This window comes from Spermophilus citellus, assembly GCF_964194105.1.
Source record: "Spermophilus citellus genome assembly, chromosome: 7".
Taxonomy (NCBI): Eukaryota; Metazoa; Chordata; class Mammalia; order Rodentia; family Sciuridae; genus Spermophilus; species Spermophilus citellus.
The window spans coordinates 105,109,665-105,120,374 of NC_138188.1; the positions used below are offsets into that span (position 1 = coordinate 105,109,665).

Sequence of the window (10,710 nt, forward strand, 5' to 3'; positions counted from 1 at the left end):
CAGATGTGTTTCTAAGTGTACTGTATATTTTTAGGCAGAGATCTTTTCCTTTTTTTTTTTTCCCCTCCTGGTTGGTTTGTATACAGCACACTAAATGGATGGAACAATGAAACCATTATGTAGGAATTACTTTGTCTTTGTGATTACAACAATTAATTGAAGCATGCATTTAAAAAATTTCCATATCACCTTCAATTCACACTGAGGTCTCTAATCCTTGCTCAAGGAAAAATTAACAAACCATAATGGCATTAAGAGATTATAGTAAAATTCTATATTGGAATTAGACCAAATAGACAAAATGAATAAGGATATGAACAGATCCAAACCACACAATTACCAATCTTGTCTAACTTTGCACTCACAAAATATTTTAAAAGTTTACGTGGAAGTATTATGAAAGCTGAGTATTCATAATTACAAGGGTGTGTGTACTTTGTAATAACTCATTGAACAGAATATGTATGATTTGTGCATTTTCTTCCTGAAAATTATATTTCAGTAAAATATTGTATTTTGAAAAAGTCAACCCAACTACAAGACCAAAAAAAAAAAAAAAAAGCTGACTACATATAAAGTTCCAAAGAGAATCTAAGCAGATTTCAAAGGACCAAAGTTTTCTTTTCAAAGTTCTTTCACAATAAAGCAATTAAGTTATAAATTAACAATAAAAATATGGTTAAAACATCTTTTTTGGGAAAAAACATCTTTTGAAAAGCAAGAAATGAATTTCACAGTAATATATGAATTAAAAAATAATGAAAATTATGAAATATTCAACACTATATGATAATGAAAATACTAATAAAATTTATGAAGATGTAACTAAATATACATAATTATATTCACATTACAAACTATAAAAACAAAAAATGAATAAGAAAAGCATTCAGTTTAAGAAGCTAGAAAAAGATAATAAAACGTAAGAAATGCAAAAGTAGAAGAAATAATTATAAAATTAAAAATTATTGTTTATAGGTAATTAAAACAATAACAATGGAATCCAAATAAAAAACATCTCAGCAATTTATTATGTGGATGTTGACAGTCTGATTCTAAAGTTCATTTGGAGAGGCAAAATTTTAAAAAAATTCAGAATAGTAATATTTTAAGAATCTCCCAGAAACTTGAAAAAAAATACAGACTCCTAGGTTCCCTATGAATTTCCAAGAGGAGAATGAAATTAGTTTAAAAAACTCCATAGTTTTAAAATTTTTTATTAGAGTTTTATAGTTATACATAGTACTTGGGTTCATTCTGACAAACTTATACATGCATGGAAATCTATTTCAGTTCATGATCCTCCCTTTTCTCTCTTCTTTCTCCCCTCTCTCCCCTCTCCTATTCTCCTTCCTCTACTCTACTAGACTTCCTTATACTCATCTATTAATTTATATGTTATCCTATCCTTCCCTCCCCCTTTCCTTTATTTTTACTCTAACTTCCACATGAGAGAAAACATTGGATCTTTGAGTTTCTTAAAAAACTCCATATTTTTAACAATAATCTTAAATGATCCTTATGATAATCAGCAAAGTGTACAAATAACCAACTACCTTAATTCATCCAAAGATCTTGTTTTAACAAAGTTTCTCTTTCCCTCTTAAGAAATATCTTTTTTTAACCTTGTCAGCAAGCTTGTACACACTGTACTTCTTCCTTTATCTTTTTATTCTTTTTAATACCCCTCTTCCTAGAGCAGGGTCTAAAACAAAAGATTTTCCCCATTGTATCTACGGAGTCTTTAGAATTTTACCACCTGCTCCTGCCTGTTCTTTTTGCACTGATTGTCAGCTCCTGGGAGACAAATACCCCAGTCTCCATTTCTTCTGTCTTTCCCCCACTGGGCCTAGAAGATTGACTGACTCGTGTGCAGTATGTTTCACGTGGTGGGTGCTTAATAAATATTTTAAAACAGTATTAAAATGCTGAATAAATTTGACAGCAGTGTTGCTCTTCATTACTTAAAGTGCCAACACTTTCTAGCTGTCTTCTCTGCCTAGCAACCATTTTCCACATACCTTTATGTCCCCAGACAGTACAGCCAAACTGAGGCTTTCTTTTAATCCAGTTTTCCTTGCCTGAATTATGGAAAAACTGTTTACATTGTTTCCCCTGAGGAGTATCTTTATTGGTGTCCAAAGATACTGCTGTAAAACTTGTTTCTTTTTCTCTTTGGTGATGGGTGCGGGGTAGAGGAATGAAGGTTATATTTAGTATGCTAACCACACCCCCTCCTTTTTTTTTTTTTTTTGTTATTGTTGATTGAACCCAGGGGCACTTTTCCACTGACCTGCATCCTCCGCCCTTTTTAAATTTTGAGACAGGGTCTCCCTAAATTGCTGAAGCTGGCCTCGAACTTGCAATGATCCAGCCTCAGCCTCCTGAGTCGCTGGGATTACAGGCGAGGTCATCTTGCTGGCTACTCCATCTTTTACAGTGAGAGACAATGCCCCTTTTTGTATCTTCGTGTCTATAAAGATGTTTTTCATTTTTAGTACCCGAACTGTACTAAGGAGTTTAAGTAAGAAGTTTTAGCCTCTTAAGGTATTGTTTCTTCATGAGCTTTATTCAATACCTCATTCCCCGCCCACTACACTTAGGCAATCCTTCTATACATCGTTCTTATCATCCTATTATTTCATTCCTACGAAAAGTGTGGTACTATGTTGTGTAACCTAACGCGGTAAGGTACAGACAAGCTTTTTATTTCGGATTGGGAAATACTTTTCACAAAGCACTTCGACATTCACTCATTAGTTTATTTAGTGCCCGCAATTTTGCTAGATGAATAAAATAGGGATTATTATCTCCAAGATAAGGGAAAGGAACTCAGAGACATTGACTTTTCCAAGGTCACACACTGTGGTTATACCCACAACGAAAACTAGACTTTGAATGCTAGAGCTAGACCGGTTTCCTTGTCCCGGCCAGTCTCACAGGTCACCTTCACCAAGGTCTCCTAAAACGCAGCGGAAAGACAGATGGTAGATGGCTACGGGGAGCTGCACACTGCGCATGCGCACACCGCGCACACACCGCAGATACAGAGCTCGCTAGTGGAGGAAGGTCCGAAACAAAGCCCGGCTTTTGGTTAAACTCCACCCCTGCGTTCCCAGTAACGCGCAGGCGCACTTCCTGAGGCTGCGTTTCCGATTGCCGGGGGCGGGCCTCAGCCACGCAGGCGCAGTTGCGCCAGGGCGCCAAGATGTCGTTTCCAAAGTATAAGCCCTCGCGTCTGGCCACTTTACCCCCTACCCTCGACCCCGCCGAATACGACATATCTCCGGAAACCCGGAAGGCGCAAGCCGAGAGGTTGGCCATAAGAGCCCGGCTTAAACGGGAGTATCTGCTTCAGTACAACGACCCCAACCGCCGAGGGCTCATCGTGAGTGGGGGGCCGGCCGGGCGGGACTCTCGGGCCGGAGTCAGGACGGTCCCCGCAGACTGGGCAGCCCAGATAGGCCAAGGGGGACCAAATGGTGGGCGGCCGCCGTACCCAGTCCGTGTTTTACACGGGGGCCCTCTTCCAGGCCCCGAAGACAGGCCGACTCCTTAGCCCTTTGACCTTGGCCAGAGAGCTTGGTCAGGTTGATCACTTCCCTTCTGGATGATCTTGAGAAAGTGGCTGAGCTCTGCATAGCTCCGTCTTTCCTACCTGAAAAACAGGCATAACTGTTACTTCCTCTCTTAACCAGGCGGTTTTGAAAATTAAATGAAATAAGACACGTGACTGGCCTGGCATGTAGCAAGTGTGTTCAGGACCCCTCCACATACAGCCATATATGTATAATTAAAGAAGGTATTTTTATACCTTTCTGATCACAATTAGTAGGAATACTGCTCACTCCTGATGGGAATATAGTGATTCTTCATCTTATGTTTTTTAAAGACCCCACGGCTTCCTGAAGCTTTGGACTTTAGAAGTAAGACCCCAGGGCACTACACATTGGCAAACTTGACTTCGGGCAACTTATTTATCCCCTTTAATTTATAGTGTTTTGTTTTTTAAATGTTCATACAGAAATGATGTACATTCTTCAAAGAATTGAGATTAAATGAGGTAGTTCGTGTAACAGTTCCAGAGGATAATATATGCCCAGTAAGTAGATAGTTACTGTTTAGCAAGTGTGCTTTTACACAGTTTTCTATGCAAGAGCTGTCAAAATATTTAAAACAAGATGTTTAAAAAGATGACTTTTTAAAATATATCTTTATTTTATTTTTATGTGGTGCTGAGGATTGAACCAGTGCCTCATGTATGCCAGGCGAGTGCGCTACCACTTGAGCCACATCCCCAGCCCTAAAAAGATGACTTTTAGTGGGCATAGTGGCACATTCTTGTAGTCCCAGTGGCTAGGGAGGCTGAGGCAGGAGGATCTCTAGTTCGAAACCAGCCTCAGCAACTGCGAGGCACTAAGCAACTCAGTGAGACCCTGTCTCTAAATAAAATACAAAATAGAGTGGGGGATGTGACTCAGTAGTCCTATGCCCCTGACTTTTGCACTAGTGTTCTATAGAAATTTTTGGAAGTTGTGAGTATTGAAGGAAAATTACAATGTGCCAGACATTATACCAAACCCTTTCTGAATATTTCTTTATTCAAATGGTGGTCACAACTATTCGGTGCATTAAGGTCTATTTTCCATTTTTCCAAATGAGATGATAGCAGGGGAAAAACACATATCTCCTTCAGATATACCCATTAGCAAGTCATAGAGCTGAATTTGAACTCTGGTCTCTGCAACCCACAGTATTTGCTTTTACCTAGTTAGTGGTACTCTTTCCCGCCAGAATTTGTCTACTTGGGAAGAAGGTTCAGAAAAGCACATCTGTTATGTACATGTGCACATAATTGAGTTTGATGTTAGTACATACTAAAACAAGAACTAAAAAAAAGATGAACCCTAGATTTTCTCTTTTCCAGCTCTATGATCCAGGGCTGTTTTAGTTTTCTCATATGTAAAATAGAAATAGTAATACCTGTCTCTTTAGTTGTTTTGTTAATTGAATATGTGGCATACTCATTAATCAATACCTGTAAATTCTCTTTCCTAATCTTTAGGCATTTAGGAATAATTGATTTAGTCAGTGAATAATTGCCAGGGTCTGTTATGGGCCTGTTTTAGATGCTGAGGTAACAGGAGGACAAAGCAGCAAAAAAATCCTGTCCTTGTAGATCTTTCTTTCCAGTGGTAGAGCAAGCAAGTGGTAATAAGCAAGTTAAAAAGTGAAATAATTTAACATATTAAATAGTCATAAGTGGTATGAAAAGAAAGATGGTGAGGGGATTAGACTCCACTCAGATATAGCAGGAAGGATAAGCAGCTGCTTGGAATGTAACATTTTGAATGAAGATCTGATAAAATTAAGGCCAGGGAGCTAACCTCATGTAGGAAGTAGCATGCTAGTTAGTGAGGATGATAAATACAAGGCTCTTAGGCAGGAGTGTCCTGGCTAATTCAAAAAATGTTGTCCCAGTGAATCTGGAGGCTAAGGCAGGAGAATCACAAATTCAGTGATTTAGCAAGATTCTGTATCAAAACTATAAAAATAAGAAAGACTGGAGATGTAGCTCAGTGGCAAAGTGCCTTTGGGTTCAATTCGCAGTACCCCACCTCACCCCACCCCAACCCAAATTGCTTAAGTAGAGAAGGATGATGGCTGAGTGGAAAAGATGAGGTCAGAGAGGTCACATCAGGCTTGTAAAGATTTCTACTGAGAAGGGAGTAACATAATCTGGGATTTAGATTTTAACAAGCTCTCTCTAGTTGCTTAGTTGAGAATTGAATATGGGGAAGCAAGGGCAGGAACAGAAAGATGAGTTAGGAGTAACTGAATGTCTTAATTTATAGTTGGTAGCAGGATAGTGGCAGTGGAGATGGTAAGTAGTGGTTGATTCTGGATAGGTTTTAAAAATAGAGCCAAACAGTTTTGCTGGCAGATTGTATGTGGTATATGAGAGAAAGGGAGAAGTCCAGGAAGACCTAATGTTTTTGACCTAAGCAATTAGAAGAATGAAGTTGCCTTTTAAAGGATAGAGAAGGAACTGGTATAGAGATGGAATTGAATATTATAGAGTCAGTTTGGGATGAGTGACATTTGAGATGTCTGTTTGACAGTATGTCAGTGTATAGGTAATTGGATATTAAGACTGGAGTTCAGGGTAGCAGTTTAGGGCTAGGGGTATAATTTTGGGAGTTATTAGCCTATGGATAGCTATGAAAGTCATGTGGCTGGATAATATCATTAATGGAGTGAATATAGTTAGGAAAGACCAGCAAGGTCCAAGGTACTACTGTATTGGGGACATGCAAGGAAAAAAGCAAAAGAGATGAAGAGAGCATGGCCAGTTAGGAGGAAAATTAAGCAGGTGTGGACCCTGGAAGTCAAGGGAAGAAATAGTTTCAAGGACTATTCACTATGTCAAATGCTGCTGAAACTCCATTGGATGATGAGCAGTGTCACATAAGGAAAGCTGTTTCCCATGATGTGTCTTTTAGAACATCTCTTAATCTCTCTTAATAATAGTACTGCACCTAATGAACCATGGTCATAAGGCAGTTGATGTCTTTTTAAAAAAAATGTCTGTTTATGGAAGACATATCTGGCAGGTAGATATTAAAGCATAAAAAGGTGGCTGGCAGGTTGAGATGTCTGTTGCTAGATCATCATTCAAATGCCTTTATAGCAGAAGTGATAGAAGAACAGATGTATTTATCTTTCATGTGTCAAGCTCCAGTATCCCTTTGAACCTGTATTTTGTGTCCTTACCCTCTTTACTGTTTCTGTTCACACTATAGGCATAGTAATGAACACTGCAGCAAAATGCTGTTGTGTTTGCTTTCATTTTAATATGGTGTGATAATATTAATAGTTTCTAGAGCAGCAGAAGGTATTTTTGGATTTTGAGTCTAGTAGTGAGTGTTCACACCCTGAAGGAATTTCAGCCTGATTGAAAGCAAGGGGAGCATTTTTACCAAAAGTTTTTTTTAATTTCCAGCTCTAGCTGATTATCTCAGGGTAAAATTGCTGTAATTCAGTTTGGTTTAAAATTTGACTGTAGAAGACCCAGTTAAATTATTTTAGTCCTACCACTTGTGACTTAATGTTAGTTAGGACCCTGAATGTTCAGTTAATTGGAGAGAATAATTTTGTAAAATCATTTGAGGATTGAGCTAATTAAATTTAATTATGTGTTTGGGTAGGTTTGCTATTCTTAGGTAGTTATTCTAATATAAAATATGTTACAGTGGGCAATTACCTGTCTTTCTTTTAACCAAGACAAGCTGATTATTTTTCTTTAACAACTTTGACCTTTCTATAAAGCTTTTAATAGTGTGAAATACACTAATTTTGCTTTTAAAACATCAGTTTAAGAAACTTACATTTCAGTTAACCTATTTTTGCCTTCGTCTTCCTGCAGCTTATTTGTAGCCTGGGAAGATCTGTATTGGAATGGCACTAAGAAAGTTCCTAGACAAAATTCAAAGCTTGATACTTCCCTTATCACCTTTCAGCTCCTCTTCCTTTCAATCAGATTGAAATCTTCAGGGTGTGAACACTCACTTGACTCAGAAGTTCAAAAATACCTTCTGCTGCTCTAGAAACTATTAATATTATCACACCATATAAGATGAAAGCAAATATAATAGTGTTCTACAGCAGTGTTCATTACTTTGCCTGTAGTGCAAAAATAGTGAAGAGGGTGAGGACATAATATACAGGTTCAAAGGGATGTTTGAGCTCAGTGTAATACATTCTAAGGTATGAAATCTGCCTGTCTTCACGCACCATGGGAATTCTGTGTGGTTTTGATAGTCATACTTCAAGAAAGATAATGAAGCTGAAAATAGTCTAGAGAACAATAGATAAAACTAATAAGGGAGAAAAAGTGGCTTCATGATAGTTTGAAAGATAAGGATTCTTAAATATTAAATAAATAGAAAGCTAAGGATGTTAAGAATCTTTTTAAATTCTGAAGGATTTGAATAGGATTATCAGTATTATTTTAAAAATAGCTAGAAAGGAAAGATCTTTAGGTCTTTAGATCTTTAAGGGTGTATCCTTAACTGTTGTGGAGAACGAAAGACATCTTCTATGCTCCTTCACAGAAATCCTGATGAATTTGTTTCGTAGTATCACCCAAGTTTTATAATTTTTGTTTTCATTTGTTTCAGGAAGATCCTGCCTTAATTCGTTGGACCTATGCAAGATCAGCAAATATCTATCCAAATTTCAGACCCACTCCCAAGAACTCACTCTTAGGAGCTCTCTTTGGAATTGGACCCCTCTTCTTCTGGTATTATGTTTTTAAAACTGATAGAGTAAGTATGAGAACCAGATTTTTGTTATTAGTGTGATAGGTTCCTTTGGTAGATACCAGCTACAGCTCCTAATATTGCCACCAGTGCCCCTTCCACTTTAGCCCTGAACTCTTCTTTCCCTTTCTTCTTTTATCTTTATTCCTTTCCAGTAAGTTAAAATAGGAAGTTTTCAATTATATGTTTGGTTTTATTGCTTTGTTGTTTGTATATCAATATAAGTGTACTTTGTTAAAAATCATGGTAGCCTCTAGGCATTTCAGATTTGATTTAATGACTACTCTATAATTTAAAGAAATAAAATGGCCAATTTAAATTTCTAAAACTTGACCTTAGCTCATGAAGTGGTTTTTAGATAACATAAGGACCTTACTGTGATTGTTAAGCAAAAGAATACTGAAATAACTTTTTTTAAATATTTTTTTTTAGTTGTAGATGGACACAATACCTTTATTTTATTTGTCAATTTTTATATGGTGCTGGGGATTGAACCCAGTGCCTCACACATGCTAGACAAGCACTCTACCACTGAGCCCCAACCCCAGCCCCCTGAAATAACTTTTTTAAAGTTAATTTTTTTTTCATTACAAGATATGTAGAAACTAAACTTTTGTGATTAACTTTAAGATACCTTTGCAAAATCTTCATTTAGTTTCTTTGTTCATTTGTCTTAAAAGAGAGATTTATTGGGTCAAGTATTAGCAGAATACATAAATCATGTAGCATGTTCCCCTTTGGCATGAATTCTCTTTATATTGGTCATATTTTGTGAATTAATGTTAAAACATGTTGATAATCCTAACAACAGAGAAGCATAGGCAGCCTGGGCTGGGAATCACTGCGCTGAGAGGCCTGTGTGTATGATTGCAGAGAAAGCTAAGCTTACCTCTGGCACTAGACTACTTACTCCTGGCTCTGGACCCTGAGCCACAGCCCCCAGGCCTTGTGATGCCATCTGGACTGGAGCCCATTCAATCTACCATTGTTTTAAGTTGGCCAGCCCATTCTCTATCAGAGTTCATGTCTTTTGATTGTGTGATAAATTGGTCACTCTTTCCCACGAGGTGTTTGGTTTTGTTTTCAATATATGCTTTTTAGTGGGGTAATTTATTTCTAATTCCTGAAATGTGGGTAAGGAAATTTTTGAGTAGGAGCAATTTCTTGTTGTCTCTTTAATTCGTCAGCTTACTACTTCCTCCCACTCCTTGAACTTTAGATGATGGGACTGCAATTAAGTTTGGAGTATTTTATTCTAATTTTCAGAATTGTACCATGAGTCATTCCAGAATGCATTGTTTTTAATGTACTTTTTTTTCTGTCTATACAGGATAGGAAGGAAAAACTTATCCAGGAAGGAAAATTGGACCGAAAATTTAATATCTCCTATTAAGTCTGGGAATGATGACTAATATATTCTTGCTTAATAAATCTTCTAATAATCATTAAATAGTTTCTCTTTCTTGGCATTATTTTGATTCAGTGTTAAAACTTGCTTATACCCTAACAACAAAGAAGCAAAAGTATCCTGTTCTGGGAATCACTGCCATATCACTGTTACATGCTGAGAATACAACATGGTAGGACAGACTTAATATCTGTGCTTAAGGAGTACATACTCACAACTGTTCATTGAGCAGTTATTACTTGAATTAGCTTATGTGTTTGGTACCACTTAATACCTAACTCCTTGTCTGGTCCCAGTTATACTGCAAGGGAAAAGTAACAACAGTTTAAAAGATATTCAGGGAAAATGATATAGGTAAACTGATAAGGAAATAGCTCTGTTTGAATTTAGGAAAACGACATTTGACCTGGATTTAAGTTCATAAAACAAGAGCACAAAAGGGCAAAATATGTAGGAATATGGCTGGACTGGAGGCCTCAGTGGGGTGAGAAGATGGAGGGTGGAGGTCATGGTGAGGAACAAAAATACATTGGTCATTGGGCTTTGGAGGTCAGATCTGGGTTAGAAGACACAATTTAAATTTAGCAGTTGGAATTCTGGGCTTCTGTTTCCTCATCTACAGCATGGTGATAGTAATAATCACTACCTCAAAAGATCAGGAACATGAAAATAAAATAACAGTGCTAATAAAATAACAGCTACTCCCTGCTTTATAGTTCAGTCCTGAAACAGTATGATGACAATTTCATCCGTAAAGACAGTAAAATCAAGTACTGTAGATGAACGGTATACTTTGTAGGGATGATTTACGTGAGTATATTGGTTTTTAACTTTCAAAGCATATATACTCTATTCTCATTTGATTCTGGTATTAGCCTTTATTATACTAAAAAACAAAGCCAGAGAGGCTTGTATTCACGTAGCTTAGGATCTGAAAGAACAGGAGTGGGAGACTGGGAAGAGTGAAACATGGAAGGAGGG

At 37.2% G+C, this 10,710-nt stretch overlaps 1 protein-coding gene across 1 annotated transcript; it reads left to right on the plus strand.

The window, feature by feature from the left end:
* The first annotated feature begins 3,147 nt into the window (after window positions 1-3,147).
* On the plus strand, window positions 3,148-9,771 carry NDUFB4 (NADH:ubiquinone oxidoreductase subunit B4). The gene is made up of 3 exons (XM_081302129.1): window positions 3,148-3,388; window positions 8,181-8,327; window positions 9,652-9,771. Exons 1-3 carry the CDS (start codon window positions 3,209-3,211, stop codon window positions 9,712-9,714), a joined length of 390 nt encoding a protein of 129 aa, XP_081158255.1. The 5' UTR covers window positions 3,148-3,208; the 3' UTR covers window positions 9,715-9,771.
* Window positions 9,772-10,710: the final 939 nt, after the last annotated feature.